At 41.7% G+C, this 24187-nt stretch overlaps 1 gene segment (V, D, J or C); it reads left to right on the plus strand.

Moving 5' to 3' along the window:
• LOC118925014 (immunoglobulin kappa variable 2-30-like) overlaps positions 1–22437 on the plus strand; it is a 310648-nt gene extending 288211 nt beyond the window's left edge. Inside the window, 2 exon segments of the V gene segment in view lie at positions 17718–17752; positions 21932–22437. Coding sequence covers positions 17718–17752; positions 21932–22254 — 358 coding nt within the window.
• Positions 22438–24187: the final 1750 nt, after the last annotated feature.

Below are 24187 nucleotides of genomic sequence, written 5' to 3' on the forward strand. Positions count from 1 at the left end.
TCTCAGACCACAGAGGTACACAGAACTCCCATGACAAGGGATCCAAGGAGGGCAAAACCAAGACACATAATAATTAAAATGGCAAAGATCAAAGACAAGGACAAAGTATTAAAGGCAGCCAGAGAGAAAAAAAAGGTTACCTACAAAGGAAAACCCATCAGGCTATCATCAGACTTCTCAACAGAAACCCTACAGGCCAGAAGAGAATGGCATGATATACCTAATGCAATGAAACAGAAGGGCCTCGAACCAAGACTACTGTATCCAGCACGAATATCATTTAAATATGAAGGAGGGATTAAACAATTCCCAGACAAGCAAAAGTTGAGGGAATTTGCCTCCCACAAACCACCTCTACAGGGCATCCTACAGGGACTGCTCTAGATGGGAGCACTCCTAAAAAGAGCACAGAACAAAACACCCAACATATGAAGAAGGGAGAGAAATAAAGAATCATCAGACCATGTTTATAATAGCTGAACAAGCGAGTTAAGTTAGACAGTAAGATAGTAAAGAAGCTAACCCTGAACATTTGGTAACCACAAACTTAAAGCCTGCAATGGCAATAAGTTCATACCTTTTAATAATCACCCTAAATGTAAATGGACTGAATGCACCCATCAAAAGACACAGAGTAATAGAATGGATAAAAAAGCAAGATCCATCCATCCATATGCTGCTTACAAGAGACTCACCTCAAACCCAAAGACATGCACAGACTTAAAGTCAAGGGATGGAAAAAGATATTTCATGCAAACAACAAAGAGAAGAAAGCAGGTGTTGCAATTCTGGTATCAGACAAAACAGATTTCAAAATAAAGAAAGTGACAAAAGACAAAGAAGGACATTACATAATGATAAAGGGCTCGGTCTAACAAGAGGATATAACCATTATAAATATATATGCACCCAATACAGGAGCACCAACATACCTGAAACAAATAAAACAGAACTAAAGGAAGAAATAGAATGCAATGCATTCATTCTGGGAGACTTCAACACACCACTCACTCCAAAGGACAGATCCACCAGACAGAAAATAAGTAAGGACACAGAGGCACTGAACAACACACTAGAACAGATGGATCTAAAAGACATCTACAGAACTCTACATCCAAAAGCAACAGGATACACATTCTTCTCAAGTGCACATGGAACATTCTCCAGAATAGACCACATACTAGGCCACAAAAAGAGCCTCAGTAAATTCCAAAAGATTGAAATCCTACCAACCAACTTTTCAGACCACAAAGGCATAAAACTAGAAATAAACTGTACAAAGAAAGCAAAGAGGCTCACAAACACATGGAGGCTTAACAACACGCTCCTAAATAATCAATGGATCAATGACCAAATCAAAACGGACATCCAGCAATATATGGAAACAAATGACAACAACAATACTAAACCCCAACTTCTGTGGGACACAGCAAAAGCAGTCTTAAGAGGAAAGTATATAGCAATCCAGGCATATTAAAAGAAGGAAGAACAATAACAAATGAATGGTCTAATGTCACAATTATCGAAATTGGAAAAAGAAGAACAAATGAGGCCTAAGGTCAGCAGAAGGAGGGACATAATAAAGATCAGAGAAGAAATAAATAAAATTGAGAAGAATAAAACAATAGCAAAAATCAATGAAACCAAGAGCTGGTTCTTCAAGAAAACAAACAAAATAGATAAGCCTCTAGCCAGACTTATTAAGAGGAAAAGAGAGTCAACACAAATCAACAGTATCAGAAATGAGAAAGGAAAAATCACGACGGACCCCACAGAAATACAAAGAATTATTACAGAATACTATGAGAACCTATATGCTAACAAGCTGGGAAACCTAGGAGAAATGGACAACTTCCTAGAAAAATACAACCTTCCAAGACTGACCCAGAAAGAAACAGAAAATCTAAACAGACCAATTACCAGCAACAAAATTGAAGTGGTAATCAAAAAACTACCAAAGAACAAAACCCCTGGGCCAGATGGATTTACCTCAGAATTTTATCAGACATACAGAGAAGACATAATACCATTCCCCTTAAAGTTTTCCAAAAAATAGAAGAGGAGGGGATACTCCCAAACTCATTGTATGAAGCTAACATCACCCTAATACCAAAACCAGGCAAAGACACCACCAAAAAAGAAAACTACAGACCAATATCCCTGATGAACGTAGATGCAAAAATACTTAACAAAATATTAGCAAACCGAATTCAAGAATACATCAAAAGGATCGTACACCATGAACAAGTGGGATTCATCCCAGGGATGCAAGGATGGCACAACATTCGAAAGTCCATCAACATCATCCACCACATCAACAAAAAGAAAGACAAAAACCACATGATCATCTCCATAGATGCTGAAAAAGCATTTGACAAAGTTCAACATCCATTCATGATAAAAACTCTCATCAAAATGGGTATAGAGGGCAAGTACCTCAACACAATAAAGACCATCTATGAAAAACCCACAGCCAACATTATATTGAACAGCGAGAAGCTGAAAGCTTTTCCTCTGAGATCGGGAACTAGACAGGGATGCCCACTCTCCCCACTGTTATTTAACATAGTACTGGAGGTCCTAGCCACGGCAATCAGACAAAACAAAAAAATACAAGGAATCCAGATTGGTAAAGAAGAAGTTAAACTGTCACTATTTGCAGATGACATGATACTGTACATAAAAAACTCTAAAGACTCCACTCCAAAACTACTAGAACTGATATCAGAAAACAGCAAAGTTGCAGGATACAAAATCAACACACAGAAATCTGTGGCTTTCCTATACACTAACAATGAACCAACAGAAAGAGAAATCAGGAAGACAACTCCATTCACAATAGCATCAAAAAAAATAAAATACCTAGGAATAAACCTAACCAAAGAAGTGAAAGACTTATACTCTGAAAACTACAAGTCACTCTTAAGAGAAATTAAAGGGGACACTAACAGATGGAAACGCATCCCTTGCTCGTGGCTAGGAAGAATTAATATCATCAAAATGGCCATCCTGCCCAAAGAATATACAGATTTGATGCAATCCCTATGAAACTACCAGCAACATTCTTCAATGAACTGGAACAAATAATTCAAAAATTCATATGGAAACACCAAAGACCCCAAAAAGCCAAAGCAATCCTGAGAAAGAAGAATAAAGTAGGGGGGATCTCACTCCCCAACTTCAAGCTGTATTATAAAGCCATAGTAATCAAGACAATTTGGTACTGTCACAAGAACAGAGCCACAGACCAATGGAACAGACTAGACAATCTAGACATTAACCCAGACATATATGGTCAATCAATATTTGATAAAGAAGCCATGGACATACAATGGCGAAATGACAGTCTCTTCAACAGATGGTGCTGGCAAAACTGGACAGCTACATGTAAGAGAATGAAACTGGACCATTGTCTAACCCCATATACAAAAGTAAACTCAAAATGGATCAAAGACCTGAATGTAAGTCATGAAACCATTAAACTCTTGGAAGAAAACATAGGCACAAACCTCTTAGACATTAACATGAGTGACCTCTTCTTGAACATATATCTCCCCGGGCAAGGAAAACAACAGCAAAAATGAACAAGTTGGACTATATTAAGCTGAAAAGCTTCTGTACAGCAAAAGACACCATCAATAGAACAAAAAGGAACCCTACAGTATGGGAGAATATATTTGAAAATGACACATCCGATAAAGGCTTGACGTCCACAATATATAAAGAGCTCACACACCTCAACAAACAAAAAACAAATAACCCAATTAAAAAATGGGCAGAGGAACTGAACAGACTGTTCTCCAAAAAAGAAATACAGATGGTCAACAGACACATGAAAAGATGCTCCACATCGCTAATTATCAGAGAAATGCAAATTAAAACTACAATGAGGTATCACCTCACACCAGTAAGGATGGCTGCCATCCAAAAGACAAACAACAAGAAATGTTGATGAGGCTGTGGAGAAAGGGGAACCCTCCTACACTGCTGGTGGGAATGCAAATTAGTTCAACCATTGTGGAAAGCAGTATGGAGGTACATCAAAATGCTCAAAACAGACTTACCATTTGACCCAGGAATTGCACTCCTAGGAATTTACCCTAAGAATGCAGCAGTCAAGTATGAGAAAGACCAATGCACCCCTATGTTTATCGCAGCACTATTTACAATAGCCAAGAATTGGAAGCAACCTAAATGTCCATCGATAGATGAATGGATAAAGAAGATGTGGTACATATACACAATGGAATACTACTCAGCCATAAGAAAAGGGCAAATCCTACCATTTGCAGCAACATGGATGGAGCTGGAGGGTATTATGCTCAGTGAAACAAGCCAAGCGGAGAAAGAGAAATACCAAATGATTTCACTCATCTATGGAGTATAAGAACAAAGGAAAAACTGAAGGAACAAAACAGCAGCAGAATCACAGAACTCAAGAATGGACTAACAGGTACCAAAGGGAAAGGGACTGGGGAGGATGGGTGGGTAGGGAGGGATAAGCGGGGGGAGAAAAAGGGGGGTATTAAGATTAGCATGCATGGGGTGGTGGGAGAAAAGGGAGGGCTGTACAACACAGAGAAGACAAGTAGTGATTCTACAACATTTTGCTACGCTGCTGGACAGTGACTGTAAAGGAGTATATAGGGGGGACCTGGTATAGGGGAGAGCCTAGTAAACAAAATATTCATCATGTAAGTGTAGATTAATGACAAAAAAAAAAGCAATTCCTGTGTGGTGACCTCCAATGAGTTCTACACAATGATATAAAGGGCATATAAAAGTATAGGCAAAGGGTCTGTTTGTGTTTATACAGAGGATCAAAGCCTAATTGGGCTACCCTGAAAATGAACCAAGATACGATATGAAAAAGAACTTCCAACATCAGCACTCTCAGGAAGACTCATGCCAGAAGACGATCATCAAAAAACCCCAACAAAGATCCACGCACTGCTACAGGTGTAGATGCACTCATCCCACCAATTCCTGGACTTGCCATGGGAATGAAGAAGGAGATATCTAAGCTGGCCTGTGCATACAGTAAAACAGCAAATTTGACTGGATCTATACTGTTGGAACTCAACCAAGAATTAGGAGAGGTGCAAATTGTAGCACTCTAAAATCTTACAACTACAGACTATTTACTGTTAAAAGAACATATGGGATGTGAACAGTCCCCAGGAATGGGTTGTTTTAATTTGTCTGATCTCTCTCAGACTGTTCAAGTTCAGTTGGACAATATCCACCATATCATAGATAAGTTTTCACAAATGCCTAAGGTGCCTAACTGGTTTTCTTGGTTTCACTGGAGATGGCTGGTAATTACAGGTATGCTTTGGTTACGTAACTGTACTCCTATTATGTTAATGTGTGTGCGCAATTTAATTAGTAGTTTAAAACCTATACATGCTTATGTTACTCTACAAGAAGATATGTCAAAGAAATAATCAATCTTCCCATGTTTTCTTCCGCCTGCTACTTGTATAGCTTTTCTTCTTCCTTCCTAATTACAACCCTTAAATAGAATTCGTGCCTCATATCGAATTTACCGAGTATCATAATTCTTCCAAGTGGTAAGGATACCTCAAGACAAATGCTGGGCATAGAAGCCACAGGGCATAAATATGCAAAGAAGTAAAAAGCTAACCTTTTCAAACAATAAGGCTTCTCTCTCACTTACCAACTTTACATTTCCCTGTATGGCCCCGGAAGATGACTGGTTAGCAAGAGACAGGTAAGATTCCTCAAGGGAGGAAAAACCTAAGACAGGCACAGTCGCAGGGGGGTCATCAGGTGAGAAATTGGGGATCGACAGAGGTGAGGCTTAGAACCTCACCCCCCCTGTTCTGAGAGAAATCTTCTGCATACGTGGATGTTTTATTGCCCTTGTCTAGCTTGGATTAACACATAGTCTACAGGCACACACCTGATCATCTACATTTGCTCTCTTACAACACTAAACTCTGTTTTCTACCTTTATCTTGTATCTACCTACCACTTCAGCATTTTATTAAAAATAATAATAATAAAGAGAGAAATGTGGTATCCACATATAAATCAAGTATAAAAATCAAATGAGTATTCATATTTGAACTGACTGTTTATAGTTCATGATGCACGAACAAAACCGAAGGTTTCTGTGATGACTGCCCTTGTAATGTTCACCATGTAACTAATTCACTATGTAAGAATTTGTTCTCCATGTAAGAACTTGTTCGTTATGCTTCAGAAGATTGGAGACTGATGAAAATTAGGCTTGGGGTGGAGTAATGATTGTGCATTGAGCATTGACCCCCCTATACAGAATTTTATTGTTGTTAACAACCATTTGATCAATAAATATGAGAGATGCCCTCACAAAAAAAAAAAAATACATACTTCCAATTGTAAAATAAATAAGTAACCGGGATGTAATGTATAGCATAAGGAATATAGTGAAAATATTGTAACAACTTGGTATGGTGATAGCTGCTACCTAGAATTATCATGTATATAAATGTTGAATCACTGTGTTGTACACCTGAAACTAATGTAATACTGTGTGTCAACTACCCTTCAATAAAAAATAATTATCTAAAAAAAAAAAGAAAAGGCAGATCTTCCAAGATTCTGAGGATCTACCCGAAAGCTTTCTGAGGAAATATCTCTTCAGTCTTGGGTTTGATTTCTTTTAAACCTCCATAAACATTTTGCATTCCTTTCCACAACAGGCCCGTTTTTGTTCTGATATAAAATATTTTCATCACAAATTTTATACTTCTGAAAATCCCTGTCACCCTAGTTTGGGAAACACAACCCAAGAAAGCACACAGAATCAAATTCTCTCACATGCACTGTAACCACAAGATAAAACAGTCCCTATTGATAATTCTTTATTCACAAGCTAGGTCTTGTCTTTACTTAAAATTCTGGTATTTTTTTCATCATGGATTTTTTTAATTAACTTTGATTTTTAAATATTGCATTATAGTATTTTTTTTAAACAGAATACAGAGGATTTTTTTGGTACTTCCTTAAATTTTGCACCTGAGGCAAGTGCCTCACCTGCTTCACCCTAGGCCTAACCCTGCATGAGGGCCTCCAAAGAGTCTGAATGACTTTTGAATACCTGGGACTTAAGCATCTTCACTCTGAAGATGGAACTAGCCCTGTGGATATTGTAACCAGTACCGGAAGATGTATGAGTTTCCAACTACAGCCAGTGAGGGAAGATTCTGATTGTTTAAGTCCCCACCCTCTGAAGTTCCAGATTCCTGGCATGAAAGAGGGTCCAGGTTCCAACCAGGGGCCAGAGTCATAAGAGGTAGAATCTGTTAAGCTGATAGGTCAGAGGCTGATAGCACCTGGCCCAGTAGTTGGAGCAGGAAGGGAGAGGAAAATAGTGAGACATTCAGTTACACAGTAAGGAGGGGTCAGATCACAATAGAATGACATGGAGAGTTCATGCAAATCCTGGTGCCCAGTCACCACCTAGTTTCATGAAATCTTTGGTGGTGGAATCCAGGCATCACTAGTTGATTTAAAGTTCCTAGGGAGATTCCATCCACAGCTGCCAAGGATCGGAGCCCCTGATGCAGGCCTAGGAGAATGTGACAAGGAATTTCTCAGTGCAAGGAGAAATCCATGAAGAGTTTTAAGCAGGGAAATCATTTAATTTGGTTTCCTTTTTTGTTTGTTTGTTTTAAGATCACTCTGGTTACTGTGTGAAGGAGAATAATCCAAAAAAACTATTGCTCATCAACCACATCTGTAAATTTGCTTCCTCTGTAACTGGGCCTAACCAATAAAAATTAGTACACACTAAGAATTTACTACATGCCCAGGCACTGTGGAAAGGAATTCACTTATACTATTTTATGTACTCCTCACAGTATCTTTATAAGACAGGTGTGATTTTTCTCACATTTCAGATGAGAATCTTGAGGTTTAGGAAAAGCTTAGGGAGAGCTTAGTAATTTACATAGGCATACACAGCTCACGAAATGCAAACCCAGGGTTCTAATTCAGTCCCCGAGTTGATGTTGAAACGACTACACCATGTATCCCCCAGGTGATAAAAAGTGTATCGGCCAGAGGAAGCCACCATCCAGTTTTACTAAATGTTTTACCAAGAAATAGAAATCATGTCATGGGGAAAGATAATCTTGAAATCCAAATCAAAGACTGAACATGAAGAAAGGTAGAGACCAAATTCATTTATTATCCTCAACACAAAACACCAAGAGAACCATGAGAAAGTTCAGTCTGTTAGAACTTCATTTGGTGGCACGTGGCTGGAATCTAACTGGAGAAGCCCGGTGGCCTGAGGCTTCTCACAGAACCTGGAGTCTGGGGGCAGGGAGTTGAGGGAAGGAGCTGCTGTCCCTGGAGCCAGGTTCCTCACCACCCACTTTGTGACCTGCATCCTCATTACTGCGTAGTGGTAACTTCCCAACAGTCTGAACCACTTGAAACAGTGCTACCATTTTGCTTCCATCATAAAATATAATTTGGAAAACTCAAAAGCAGAAGGGAAGCCTATTGTCTTTACCCATATTTTTGCTTCCTGTGTTCTTTCTTCCTTCCTGATTCCAAGTGTCTTGCCAATGGGTTTCAGCCCCAGGCAAGTTTGCTATAGATTCAGTGGGACCAAAGAAAATGATAGCAAAACGTTCTTGAGGTGAAAGGGTTATACCCAACTTTATTTCCAGGTGGCAGGTCAGTCACTAAAATCCCATTCACTCAGAGTGAGTCTGCATGCAGCAAGCCAATCTCTGCCTCTGGGCCCCTGTCTGCACAGCCATCCTCTGGGCCCCTCTGTCCTCACAGCTGTCCTCTGGGCCCCTCTGTCTGCTGTCCTGCACAGCCGTCCTCTGGGCCTCTGTCCTCAGTGCTGCCACCACTCCAGCCTCTGCTCTGCTGTCCTACAGCCTTGCAACCCTCCCACCGAGTTGTGCCTAGAGCACTGGGTGGAGCTCTTTTTATAGAGTCAACAGCCACGTATTGCCCACAGGTGTGCAGTGAGCTAGTCAACCAAGGCCAGGTGAGAATCCTGGCAACAGGAACTCTCATTTTATCCACACCAAGATTCCCTCTTTTATCATTTCATTTATGTTTAAAAAGCCCCCTACATCAATTCTTCTAGGAGAGACCTACTAGCAACAACTTCTCTTAGTGTCCCTTCATCTGAGTATGTCATGATTTCCCCTTCACTCCTGAAGGATACTTTCAGCTGATCTAGAATCTGAGGTCGACAATTCCTCTCTTTCAACAACTGAAAAATGTGGCATTTCCTTAAGGCTTCCATGGTTTCTGAGGAGAAATCCACTGTCACGTGAATTGTTTTGCCCCTGTGGATAACATGTCAGTTCTCTCTCACTGTTGTGAAGATTTTTCCTTTGAGTTTAGTTGTCAATTTGATAATGATATGTCTTGGATTTCTTTGCTTTTATCCTAGACAAGATTCCCTTAGTTTATTAAATCTCTAGGTTTATGTCTTCTGTCAATGTCGGCAAATTGTCAGCTGTTATTTCTTCAAAGATGTTTTTCAGCAGCGCCTCTCCCCCCCACCTTTCTCCTCCCCTCCCAAGACTCCAGAACACAAATGTTTAATCCTTTGTTAAACTCTCACAGTTCCCTGAAGCCCTGTTCATTTTTTTCAGTCTATTTTCTCTGTTTTTCTTATTCTGTATTTTGAAAGAGTCTGAGAAGAATGGGTATTGTCTGTTGCTATTTCCCTAGAGATTACCCTTTGTACTTTACCTCCAGCATTTTTTTCCCTCTGCCTGAGCAGGGAAAAGCTGACCAGAGCATGTGGCTGTGGATAAAGTGAAGGTTCCTGTGGCCAGAATTCTCACCTGACCCTGGTCAGCTAGCTCACTACACATGTGTGGGCAATATGTTGCTATTGACTTTATAGAAAGAGCTCTGCCTAGTGCTCTGGGTGACATGGTGGCACTGCTGCAAGGCTGCAGGAGGGCAGAGCAGAGGCTAGAGTAGTGGCAGCACCAAGGACAGAGACTGAGATGGCTGCGGGGGCAGAGGGGCCCAGAGGCAGAGACCGGCTTGCTGCATGCAGACTTGCTCTGAGTGGACGGGATTCTAGTGATTGACCTGCCACCATGGAAATAAAGTTGGGTATAACCCTTTCACCCCAAGAATGTTCTACTGTCATTTCTTTGGTCACATTGAATCCATAGTGAACTTGTCTGGGGCTGAAACCCATTAGCAAGACAGTGGCTCACACAGGATCACATTGGAGCTCCTCCAGACCTGCTGGCCCACCACCACCCTTAACTCCAATCTTGTCCTGCTGCAGACTATGAGAGGTCAAGTCCCACGAGACATAATGATCAACAGTAATTTTGCTAAGCCTGGAATGGAAAAGACCTGTCCAGAAGAAAGGATTCTCTAGACTTGTCAGCTCCTTTCTGTTTGATTATTCCAAGTAAGTCTCAGTGCTATGCTCTGTCTCCCACCTCAGTCACTGCCCTGCTGCTCTGGGAGATGTCAACAGACTGTGGCACCCCTTGGAATGAAGCCCACATGGAGGCACTGGGCAGGAGAGGCCCTGTACCCACCTAGAAAATATTTTGTAAGATACCTGGCTCTCCACCTTCAGGGGTCTCACACGTCATGTTATGTTACTACCATCTGCACAGCACTGAACCCCAGCTATACCATGATGAAGTTAAGAAGGAAGAAAAAACGGAGGAAAGAAAAAAAGAAGAGGAAAATGTTACTTGTTGATTAATCCATAAAAATTGATTTATTTCCTAATGAAAGTATATATCCAGGCAGCTTCAATGCAATCTCTTCCCAAATACACATATTTACTAAATTCAGTGCAAAGAGTACTCAGTATCAAGGCACAGTGGAGAGACAGAAGTACCTGGATGAGGCCACTCACCTGAAGCTGTTCAGTCTGCAGCAGGGAGATTAGAATGTGATCACAAATCCCACAATGAGAGGCAGAATGTGGGAAGCATGCCACGGCACCACATTACCAAAGTGACTGCATGGCCTACCTAGAGAGTTTGTGTTCACTCCCTTTCATGCTCTCCTTAATGGTCAAAATCTTTTGGCAACCATATTACATAAATATTTTATTTTGTATAAATAATTATCATGTATGAAACTCCCCATCCCAAAGCCTCCGTTCTAGTCTGGAATTCCAGCCCAGTTCAGTGGCAGAGACTCTGAGATCAATTTTTATTTCATAATCAGTAGTCTTGTAACTCACTAGGCAAGCCTGATGCTGAAGATGGCCTTTGTCAGCCTGTGTCCCCAAGGGACAACATGGAACAGAAACCCACCCACCACTAATTAGAGCTTTACGCAAGTGAAATGCATTTCTAATGCATTAAATCATTCAAGCTTCGGATCATATTTATTGAGTAGCTATCATTGCCCTTAATTAATAAACTCACCAGGCTAAAAACTGCACCTGTACCAATTGGAAGCAATTTGCAGGCTGGCTGAAACAGTGCCATTTAATGGAAATCACTAAATTAGACGCTGACCATGTGCCTACCACCTCAGAGTCATTAATGGAGCCTTGATTTCCTTAATTAAAAAATCAAACAGTTAAGGCTCATTTCAGCTTTAAAAATGATGTTTGGTGTCCCAAGTCCCAGAGCAGTTGTCATGCTAAGAAAAACATTTTCAGGCTTCACAGGGTCATTTTTCATTCTTTCACTGCATTTCAGAAAATGCATTAAAATGTCCCCTCTGACGTGGCAGGACCAGAGGACAACTGTGCAAATGATTTTCCTGGTTTGCAACAATTTTGCTAAGTGTTTCAGGAAATGTAATGAAAGTACTTTAATTGGAAGACAGGACACCTGGTTCCTTTTCCTGCCCAGTCCTTCCCCACCTCCGTAGCCTTGAGCAAATCCCTTCCTCTCTTAGGGACCCAGTTTTCTCCTGTTTGGAAAGAATGGAGCTAGACACGACTTGTCTCGTCACGTTCAAACAATCCGCAAACCTCCACAATCCCTCCAAGAACGCGCTAGCGCTGTCTACTTTCTATTCAGTCCAGGCTGCAGCCCAGACAACCCCAGTTTAAGGCACCGCCACCAGAACGTTTTCTTGGCTTCCGAAACTACCTACGATGGTCACCAGAGGGCGCCAGAGCAAAACAAGCGAAAGCGGCAAGTACCATGTAACTGCGGAGCAATCCTTGCTCATTTCCTTCATTTATTCAGTAAGTACGTGTCTTGCCAATGGGTTTCAGCCCCGGGCAAGTTCGCTATGGATTCAGTGTGACCAAAGAAATTGACAGCAAAACATTCTTTGGGGTGAAAGGGTTATGCCCAACTTTATTTCCAGGTGGCAGGTCAGTCACTAGAATCCCATTCACTCAGAGCTAGTCTGTATGCAGCAAGCCAATCTCTGCCTCTGGGCACCTCTGTCTGCACAGTCGCCCTGCACAGCCATCCTCTGGGCCTCTGTCCTCGGTGCTGCCACCACTCCATCCTCTGCTCTGCTCTCCTGCAGCCTTGCAGCCCTGCCACCATGTCACGCCCAGAGCACTGGGAGGAGCTCTTTTTATAGAGCCAACAGCCATGTATTGCCCACAGGTGTGCAGTGAGCTAGTCAACCACAGCCAGGTGAGAATCCTGGCCACAGGAACTCTCATTTTATCCACAGTATGTTTTGAACACCAACTCTATGCCAGACACTTGTTAGCCACTGAAGGCACATGGTGAGCGCAAGCCCTCGTGAGATGCCCTGGGAAATAAAACAATGATGAATGTGAAGAATATTATTTCAGGGAACTGGAACATAGGACATCTTAGCAGACAAGCCAATGACAAGTTGTGTGTGGTTACTTTTGTAAGCCCACTTTGACCCCTGGTTGATACGTCCTGGTATACATGCCTGACATTTGGTGGACTCCTCTGTGTTACTGTTACTAATTTTGGCACCTGCGCCTTGTTGGTAGTACTCCCAGCCAGTTATTGGGTTGACTGAGTATGTACCCTTCCTCTTCACTTTAAAAGACTGTGAAAGTTCTAGACATAGGGTTCAAGGATTAGAGATGAGCCTGTCTGATCTGTTGTGGTCCTAGGTTTCTTTTGAGGACCGCTCCTGTCCAGGTGCATGGTTACAGTCATGCCAATTCAAATCAATTGAGATGTATTCCATATCTGTGTCTTTTTGGCATAGGAATTACTGGTTTCAAAAAAAAAAGCTGATAAAGGAACTGCTTGAAAGAAATGTTTTGTTTTGCCTTTATGTTTGCCTGCCTGTTTGTTTTCCTGTTGGCCTGCCTCTTCCTGGCTTCCCCTTAGGTTTGAACTCCAGTCTCAGCCCCTGTAGTCAGGATACTTTGAGGAGGGGGAGTTAAGGAACAGGGAGGGAGCTTGCTGCTTCTTTCCCCAACTCCAGAGGAATAGCCCTTCAAAGTACAGCATGCAGAACACAGTCAGCAACATTGTAATACCTTTGTGTGGTGACAAACTGTAACTACACTTAGTGTGGTGAGCATTTCACAACATAAGGTATGTAATTGTTGAATCACTGTGCCCTGCACCTGAAACTAATATGATATGTCAACTATACTTCAATTAAACCTATTTTTAGTTAAACAAATTTTTTCATATGTGTGCTGATTTGGACAGGAGGCAGAGACAGGAGCCAGCCTAATTTAACCCCATTTAGAACACAGACCAATGAAAGGAGGGTCCAGGTGAAGACGATGGGTCAGATACACACGTTCAATCACAGTACTCCCTTGTTTAAAAACAACAACAAAAAAAACTCAAATACAAAAAATATTTTTAAGGATATTATTGTAAAGAAATCAACCCACAAAGACAGGAAGAGCAGGGCAGGAAGCAACCGCAGCAAAATATTAGGTTGAGTGGTAACCAGTTTACGTGACCCACCTGAGCTGAACAGAAGAGCTAGTGGGAAGAGAAAGAAGAGAAGAGCATCCCTCTGACATGAGCAGGACTTACATATGGAAGCCCTGAGGCAGTGGGTGTGGGCAGAAGTCCAGAGCCCAGGTCCTTACCTAAGACAAGGGACTCGGGGATAGATGTGAAGGAGCAGGTGGGAGGCGCTGGGCCCTGAGCCAGGAGGGAGCAGAGTGTCCGTGAGCGACCTGAGGATTCTGACAACAGAGAGGGCAAAAAGTGTGGAAAAACAAGCCTGCATTCATTGATGTCGCATCTGCATCCAGAGCTGCCCAGTCACACTAGCTGCCCATGGTGGGTTTTTTTGCAGCTGGCTCAGAGGACACAGGGGTGAGGGCCAAAGAGGCAGACAGAGGGGGCAGGGGCTCATCACTTGTGCAGAACCCAACCAGAAACTGCAACAGTCGCTATGTAAATCTGGGTGGCTGGGCTTCCCAGGGCTAATAAGCCCAAAGAGGGCTGCTCCTGTTCTACTCCAGGATGTCAAAATCTACCTGCAGCCTTAATGTCCTCTTGGAAACAAGGTAAAGATCTGCATTTTCCAGCATGGGTCCAGAATCTTGGGTCACACTGATGCAAGTTTATGCATGTTTATACCACATGCTTGGGCACAGGTCTTTGCTTCTCCCAGCATGTCCTTCTTCAGAGATGAGTTGAAACAGACACATCTCCAAAGCAGGAAGGAAGCAGCGACTTCCCAAATGACTTCCTCTGTCTCCCTCCTTCCCAGCTAACGGGGCCAGCCGTGCCCCTTGGGATTCAGGACAGATATCACTTTGTGGCACTCTAGCCAGAAGACCAGCCATCACTCGGGTTCTAAGCACCCCTGAACGTGGACTCCAGAATTTTGTCCTCACCTGGTGGGATATAAGCTTAAGTCCAGTACAAATGACAGGCACTACCATCCTAAGGAGGAGTCAACCTAAGTGAAAAAAGTCACCTACCTCAGACTCTGCAGTGACTGATGAGCTGGGAAAAACACTGAACCACAGCCTTCAAGATGGATTATCAGACACAAGCATTCCAGACCAGGTAGGGAAGCTACCATCCCTCAAACCTTGCAAACAGCCAAATTGTGCCATTGTGTCCCTGACATCCTGGGCGATTTGCTGTATGTTACTGGTGTGAGGCAGACCTCTTCAAATAGGCTGGTTAATTGTGTCAGATAAAAAGCAAAAGTGGTGTTTCTTAAAATGTTAGACCTGGAAAACATTGATAAGTTTGTTTATCAATAGTTTTCAGGAAGACTTTTAAGTGTGTATTAGTCTGTCTGTCTGTCTGTCTCTCTTCTCCCACCTCCCTCCTTCCCTCTCCTCCCTGAGCAGTTTAGAATTTTATTCTAAGAATCTAACTTTGCTGGAGGCCACACAGGAATCAGCTTCTGTGATGAGTTTAGTAGAATGTCCATCCTCCCCACCCAACAAATTTCTATCATCACTCTTATTCATAAATTCAAGAATCTCTCAGACTAGTTTATTGATACTTTGTCCTTTCTCAGTAAATCAGTCACATCAAGGTCCATCACAGACACTTTGTAGAAGGGTTAGGTCCCAGCAGAGCCTCACAGATGCTTCTGAGACATCCTTTGCCTCCGAATCATGAACCACACACGTATTAATCTCAGGATCTCAGCCACTTCAGAGTGAGCCATGTGATGTCACAACATCACGCAACCATTCCCATTGATTACTACCGTGTGTAATGAATCAAATAGTTGTTGCCCCACTGGTTCTTATGATAATCATCTTCTCTTAGTAGCAAATGCTGCTTATCATAGTCATTCAGTTGTACTCTTCACACTAGATCTCCACTACTCAGGAACACACATCCCTTGTCCAGCTTTTTTTTTCCTGTTTTCCAACCCCACTTCTACATTTGTAAGAGTATCTCCCACACAGAACCAGGAAAACGCCTGCCTTTTTTGCATTCTCAACTTAAAGATTTTAGAAAAGTGTTTAATTGACCAAGAAAATCAATGCACATGTGTGTGTGTGTATATATATATATATACACACACACACATACATATATGTATCATTTAAAAATTATATTTATGCACTGTACATGAATATTGAGGATTCTACTAGGCAATGTCAGAGTTACTTTTTATCAAAATTGGCACAGCTTTATTGTTTTTGAAAACCACAAAGTTAATGTATTCATATAATTTTAAAAACTTCAGCTAATATATAATGTACAGAGTGATAGGTAAAGTGTCACTGCTCCTCCCCCCACAACAACACACCTCTGTAATCCCAGGAGAAACTACTGAGCACAGCTTATTGTATTTCCTTCAGGAATTAGCCTGTATTTATATCCCTGTATATCCATTAAAATGGAATGATGGGGTCTTACAAAACATACCTTTCAGCGGTCCACATTTTCATGAACACCTTCCATGGGACTGTATAGAAACCTACTTCATCCTCTTACTGGCTGCTTTGTGCTCCATTCCAAAGCTCTATCATAATTAGTTTAACCAAACTCCTGTTGATGAAGATTTCAGTTCTTTTCCATTTTTTCACATGTTTCAAACCACATGTCAATGAGCAGTCTAGTATAAACTTTGAGCACACTCATCTACTCATTTCCCACCCTCAGACAGTCTAAGGAAAGTTCTTTTCCTTCCTGCCCCCTGCATTTTCTACCACATGTGCTGCTTTCACTGGGTGACTTTTACTCTCTGGATCAATTAAGTGCACATGCTCCAAGTTCATATCCCAGCTCTGCCACTCACTGTTATGATCACGTTAGATAACCCCTCTGTGCTGAAGTTTCCTCTTCTACAACATAGGGGATAATATTCATTTCTAGTTCCTGGATTTGGAGGGATAATCAAATGTGGCGATCCATGTACAATGTCTGGTACTCAGTGTCGATAAATGTCCGCTATTATGATTGGCATTGCTTATATCTCTGCACAGAAAATCACTTCCTATCCTTTTTAGGATCCATGTTGACTGTCCCCAGTCAACTATTTGCACACTTAACTTCCACTTGCCAGTTTCTCTCTTCTCTCTACTTGCAGTTTGGTCTCTCTCTTTCCTCATCTTCTGGTGAGATCAGCTGCTGATTTTGCTACTCAAGGCAACTAGCAACGCTCCCTAGGACAAAAATCAAGAAAACCTACCCCTAATCTTCAAAATTACCATTACAATTTCTCTTGTAAAACTTACTGTTGCACCTGGTTCAGCTCAGTGAGACATGGTGGGACCCTTCTGACCTCATCTGTCCTGTGACAACAGGAGATCAAGTAAATTCCACGTTTCTACTCTACAGATCTTTGTTTTTGTTTCATATGTAGCTTAATTCCAAAATAAATTTCAAAGTTAAACATGGGCCTTGATCTGATATACATTTAGTCCCCCGTTTTGAAAAAACACTGTGGCAAAGAAGAGGGTCAAAGAGGAAGACAATCCTCAATAATTCTTAACTGAGGGAACCTAAAGAGCTCCATAGTTACACTGAATGAGGTTTATCACTTACAAACGGCCCCCACCCCAGGAGGTATAAAGAAGTACAGTTTTTTTGAACTGGTTTGTTTTCTTTGTAGTTTACATTCAGTCCACTTTCCAAATAAATAAACAAGAAGTAGTCCAGATATGGAAGATTGTTAAAGAAAGGGACTATCAGGCCCCAGCTATAAATATATCCCTTCCTGGGATTCTAGATCTCACCTATGAAAACATTCTCTGTCAGCTTCCACACCTGCTGGCAGAGAGAGCGAAGCTTCAGCAGCCGACCCAGGACGCTGTTCTTCTCCTTGGGGAGATGGGTTTTTGTACAGCAACACAATGGGGAGCTGCCACTGTGGTTTACGTTCGGCGCAGGAACCAAGCTGGAAATCAAACGTGAGTAAAATCCAAACTGTCTTTCCCCTCTTGTCGGTGTCTTGTGCTCCCTGTGTCTATGAAGTGCTCTAGAAGCAGACTCTTTGGAACCGGGATCTGACATCCTCCAGGCCAAAGAGAAAGTCTGTAAACAAATTTGAGAATCAGTTGTACATCTTCTATGAAGAGCAAGATTCAGTCATTGCATGAGAATCACTTGTCTAAGTGACAGTTTCAGAAATTTCATGGAGAACATAATCATGTGTTCTGAACAGAGCCTTGCTCAGTTCTCAGAAAAGGAAACTCAATTTTTGTATTGGGGGGAGGCTAAGAGGAACAACTGTGTGTATACTTTCGGCCAGGGAACCAAGCTGGAGCTCAAACGTGAGTATTTTCTTTCAACTTGTTCTTCACTGTTCTGGTCTTATTGGTTTGCTTTTTTTTTTCCTTTTTGTGTGTTTTCATTAGTTCCATGTCGGAGATAAAACCTGTCATTCCTAGTCTAGGTATATGGGAGGGAAAATGGTTCTGGGGAGGCTAGCTGGCCACTAATTTTTAAAATTTTCAAATCAAAATATCAACTGGGGACAGGGACCTGCTACCTTTACAGGGCAGGTTTTTGGCAAGGGGGGAGTGAAGGGGAATCACTGTGGATGACTTTCGGCCAAGGGACCAAAGTGGAGATCAGACGTAAGTACATTTTTGTGAATTATTCGTGAGCTTTTTGTCCTCTTGTGTCATTTGACCAAGTTTGTGACACTGTGGCTAAATGAGCTGTTCCTGGTGCTTCAAAAGTAAATAGTAGAAAACCAGAAAACAGCCAACATTCAAGCTGAGAAAACAGAAATTGTTGCATTTGTGAGGAGAGCAGGGTTTGTGGGGAGAATGGGAAAGAAGTAGTTGGATTTTTCTCTGAATTAGCCTTTCTCACGATTGGCCTCAGAAAGAGGTTTTTGTTGAGGGGACAGCGATAGACCCCTCACTATGGCTCAGCTTTGGCCAGGGGACCAAGCTGGAGATCAAATGTCAGTGCACTTTCCTAAGCCTTTTTCTTACAGAGTTGTGAAATTGGGACATTTTCATGTTTGGGAATGAATTGAGGTCAGTTCTGAAGAGAATGCAATTTTTCTGAAAATTAGATGAGTAAGGGACTGAAAAATCAGTTTGTCACAAGGAAGAGCAAAGAGCTAGTTAGTCAAGGTGGCATCAAAATTGCCAGATTTTTTTCTGCATCTGTCAATCTAATGAGATTAGCGGAAAAAGAGGTTTTGTTGAGGGGAAAATAATTTAGCTCATACTGTGGAACACCTTTGGGCAAGGGACGTGTCTGGAGATGAAACGTAAGTAATTTTTCTCTATCGCCTTCTGGAATGTGGGTCTAAATGCCGATATTGACTTTCAAAGGCTTAAGTATGAGTCTTGTGAGATGGGCAAATGAGAGCATTTCAGATTTATCTGCTTTCAAAAGTTAAACTCAGCTCCAGAAATAGATTTATGGACAAAAAGATTGATCTAAATCAGATGACACAAAGTGGGAAAAAAATAGTGTAGATGAAAAAGGAATACTTACAACTCTAAAGAGCAAAAGTGAATTGATTTTCTTTGAGTTTTGCCAAATATTGAATTGATATTTTGCTTATCTGTGATCCAGAAAAGTAGAAAAATGTGTTTCTCAGACTATTTCTCTTTTTCTATCTCTCTATTTCTATTTCAGTCTGTTTCTCAATCTATCTTTCTTTTGTCTGATAAATTATTTTATTTGATAACACTAAACATTAATAGAATGCACTAAAACTCAGTAAGAAGTTAAAAAAATGTATCTGTCATGTAAAAGATGTGGCTTGAGAATCAGCAGCAATGTCATTTTTAGTCTAAAATAAGTGAGAAACTGTCAATATTGAGAAATTCAAAGAGATTCTAAATCTTAACAGATATCTTCATTTTTTAAATTGAATTTCTGTATTAAACTAAACTTGCTCTTTCATCATAATGGTAGAAAGCTGTCCTCAAAAGCTAAGTTTTGAAGAAATTTGTTTAAATGAAGGAAGATAAAATAATTGCATTTTTAAAATGCCCATGGACTAGTAGAAAAATAGTAAATATTTTAATGAGTACTTTCTTTTACTTCTCTTTGTCATTACTTGGCCATGTTTTTATACTGCCACGGAGGCCATGGCACACCTAATGTGGTCTGTGGACCTCATGGTGGTCTTTTTTCATGAATGGACGACTTCTGTGGCCAGATCACAGCGCTTTCGTGGCAGCGCACCTGGCCGCTAAAGGCCACGGCAACTCCCGTTAGCCCGCTTAACCGCTACAGCCTGCTTTCCTAACACAGTGATACGAATAATGCAGTAATGGAAGAGAAGAGAAATGTGCTGGGTACTGAGCTAACATGGGGAAACAGGGAGAAGCCTGTTTAATTAGAGAATTCAGAAATAAAATTCACATTCCTTATTATATCCCGCTAATGAAAATCTCCATTAGGGGACTATAGAGAACTTAAACCCATTCTTTTTTAATGATATGTAACTACTTCAATATCCTCTCATCAAATTATTTAAATGATAAAAGCTCCATTCAAAGACAACATGTATAACTCTTCCACGGTAAAATCCTCATCAGCAAAAATCTAATTTAAGGCAGCCCAGCTACTGCAGTTTTGCTCAATTAACTTTTACTTAGTTTACATTAAATACCATTAAGGTATATTACCTGATGAAAAATAAGAAAAATTTGTGACATGTTTTTAGTTTTCAAAAATTTAATGGCTTGGGTAGGATTTCAGTTGTACAAAATATCTAATTATATATAAATGCCATTTAAAAAAATGATATAAATGTGTTTCCTAATACCTTAATTTCTGATACAAAATTTTTAATCTGTTATTTTAATCCCATACCCTCTAAAATACTTTAGTAATTTGTTTTCTTTACCTATCTCAAAAGTGACACTTAAGAAAAATTAATTTTTCTCTGCAAAAATTGGCAGAACTATCTTAGGACTGTTTTAAAACTCTTTTAAAACTTGTTTAGAACTATTTAAAACTAAGTATTTTAAACTATTTTAAAACTATCTTAGAGCCTTTAAGAGAATTTTAAACTCCACTTAAAGTCTTGTAAGAATTTGTACATCCAATATGCTAATTGTTTAATATTTTAATGCAGGATAGAAGTTTTAAAGGTATCAAAGATTCACCCAGATAGGAGTATCTTCATAGAATAGTTCCCCTCCTTTTTTTCTGGAATTCACATTATTTTGCTGCCAAGGCTACTTTATAAAATTCTCTGAAAAATTAGTGATGAAGGTTAAAAGAGAAGAGAATATAAAAACTTGAAAAGTTAGTATCTCAGGTTGAACTGCTCCATTAACATTGGGGTCAGTTTTATAAAAACCTGTTTGCTTATCTGCTGCCTTCTCCCAGCAAAGGATTCTTGGCTTGTTATTTTAACTCTTGCTCTCTGACCCAAGGGCTGGAATGCCCACAGAGGGGGATTTCCAAGAGGCCACCTGGCAGCTGCTCAAAGTCAGAAGTGAAGCGAGACAGTTCCTCCCAGGCAGGTGGCCAGAATCACAGTTGACCGCTCCGGGTCTGGCTGAACATTGATTGCCTCATACGGTGACATCCACCAGGCCAGGGCCTGGGTCTCCCTTTGAGGCTTAGTGAGGGTGGGAGCGCTGCCAGCCTGGTCACAGAGGGCAAAGAGGCCGACCCCCACCCGGGCACAGACTCAGAGCTTTGGGCCCTCCTGCAGGGTGGATCTGGCCCCAACATGCTCAGAGGAAGCCCAGGGAGGGGAAGGCAGCCTGATATCACTGCACAGTCCTAGGAAAGGCACATGAAAATGATCTTCAGGGTAGAGGGGCCAGGGCCTGTTCTCACCTCTAAACTGAGGGGTCAGAGAAGTGGCCTTTGTTCCCTCACCTCAGTCACTGTGTTTACAGCTGGGAGTAAGGAACACTGACTGGAAGAAAGGCAAGGTCAGAAAAGCATGCAGAAAGGCCTTAGAATGGCTGCAAGGAGTCCCAACTAAACCACTGAGGGAAAAACTCAAAATCATGGGGTTGTAAATGTGCTTCATGGCCTCCCTACACAGAAGCATGCTGCTTGTTGTATGTCTGTCCTTATGAGCTCCAGGCATGGCCACAATGATCCCATTCGCGGGACTCAGACACCATCTTCCTTGCTTCCTTCCTCAGGGGATGATGCCAAGCCATCCGTCTTCCTCTTCCAACCATCCCCTGACGAGTTACATACTGGGACTGCCTCTGTTGTGTGCTTGCTGAATACCTTCTACCCCAAGGATGTCAGTGTCAAGTGGAAGGTGGACGATGTTGTCCAGAACAGCGGCATCCAGAACAGTGAGACGGAGCAGGACAGCAAGGACAACACATACAGCCTGAGCAGCACCCTGACGCTGTCCAGCACAGACTATCAGAGTCACAACCGGTACTCCTGTGAGGTCACCCACAAGACCCTGAGCTCCCCACTCGTCAAGAGCTTCAACAGGAATGAGTGTTAGAGAGAGAGGCCCCCCAGGCCCCACAGCCGGCTCCTCCTCCAGCCTCGGGCCTCTGGCCCTGTCCCCACAAGAGACCGATCCCCTGCCTCCTCTGGCCCTCCTCCCCCTGTCCCTCCCCTTTGGCTTTAATCATGCTAGTATTTGGGGGAAACGAATAAATAAAGTGAATCTTTGCACCTGTGATTTCTGTCTCCTTCCTGATTTAGAGGTTGTTACACATTGGAACAAATTACCGAGTCTATCTTTTAAGGAACTAAATACCGCATTGCTATAAACACACTCTCATCCTCCATTTGACCCCGCCAGACTGTGTGCAAGACCCTCCTCCAAGAAGCCCACAGGCTGCCACCCGGGGCCATGGCGTGAAAGGCTTGCTTCCTGTTCTCCCCTCCTCAGCAGGCTCTCGGTGTCCTTTCCAGGGTGACAGTTCTGAAAGTCACATGTCCTTTGATCCAGTTGAACCTGCCCTGAGAAGTCACCCAAAGCCAATTTTTTAGAGGAAGGACACAGCTATAGAGTCATTCATTGCAACATTATATAAAATACCAAAATGATGGAAACAATCTAAATGAATAAGCAATAGGGAAATGTTTAAGTCCACTATGCCATTTCAACTGAATGGAACATGACGCCTTCATTACATTTTTAAACATGTACTGAGGGCCTCCTAACTGCCAAAGACCATACTGAGTGCTTTCCACAACCTACTTTAATTCTCACTACCCTTCAAGGTTAAAAATGTTCATTTTTAACATGTCATCCATCAAAAATCCTATGCAAGAATTTTCAGAGAAACTTCACTGATAAAAGCCAAAAACTGGAAATAATCCAAATGTCCACCAACAACTTGTGGCATGTTCACCCCCTGGAATACTATTCCAGAAAGATAATTAATAAACTGTAATTAAACCCAACAACACAGACGAATCACATACACATGACTATCAGCAAAAGAAACCAAACACAAAAGATACATTTATATGTGTTCATTTATATAAAGCTCAAATCTGTGTAAAAATAAAATCAGAAATTGGGATGGGGATTTCTTCTGGGAGAGGGTAGGGTGAGGTGGTACCTGGGGAAGACCTGAAGGGGCTTCTGGGTTTAGACTTTGCAAAATGTATTGAGCTTTATAATTATGATTCATGCACTTTTCTGCATATATATTATACTTCAAGATACAGTCACATCGAGAATTTTCTTACACCCAATTTGCATGGTCAAGGCCGCCCAGCCAGTAAGTGGCGGGCCCAGGATCAAATCTGTACCTGCTCAACTCTGCCTCATTGAAATATACAACTCTGCCTTCCAGAACAAAGGGTCACACAGGCCATCCCCTGGGATTTCCCTCTGTATCTGGCTAAGTAGAGCATATATAGAAATGGAATGGAACAGACCTTCAGCAAGGGTTCACAGGACAGAATTAACTGATCCAGTGTTGGGAGACATGTATGAAAGGTTATGTTTGGGAAATGGGGCGGGGGGTTGTGGGGGGTGGGAACACATATAAAACCAACTTTGACTTCCCCACCACTTCTGTGTAGGCACCTGGCCCTCAGCCCTCTGCTCCCATCCACTCACCCATCCAACAAACAATGACTGGCACCTTCCTCAGCCTGCCCTCTGAAGGTACAGATGTAACTAAGACTGTGCCCTTTCCCTCAGTAAAGTCATACTCCAGTTTTCCAACTTTTCTTTTTCCTTTCCCTTGACAATACTGGAGCAGCAGGAAAGGGCAGTCAGGAAAATATGGATACCAAGGCAATGCTGACCTTATACCTCCCGAGACTATTCATTATTAGCAAGTCTTTGAAACTTTGGAGGTCTGAGTAGAGCTCAGAAAACCTCAATAATGTCCTTTCAAATGATAGAAATATGCTCACCCATCCTCTGATTGGCTATGAATCTAAAGCAAGCCCCTTCTCATAAAGCA

The sequence above is a fragment of the Manis pentadactyla genome, chromosome 2 (assembly GCF_030020395.1).
Source record: "Manis pentadactyla isolate mManPen7 chromosome 2, mManPen7.hap1, whole genome shotgun sequence".
Taxonomy (NCBI): domain Eukaryota; kingdom Metazoa; phylum Chordata; class Mammalia; order Pholidota; family Manidae; genus Manis; species Manis pentadactyla.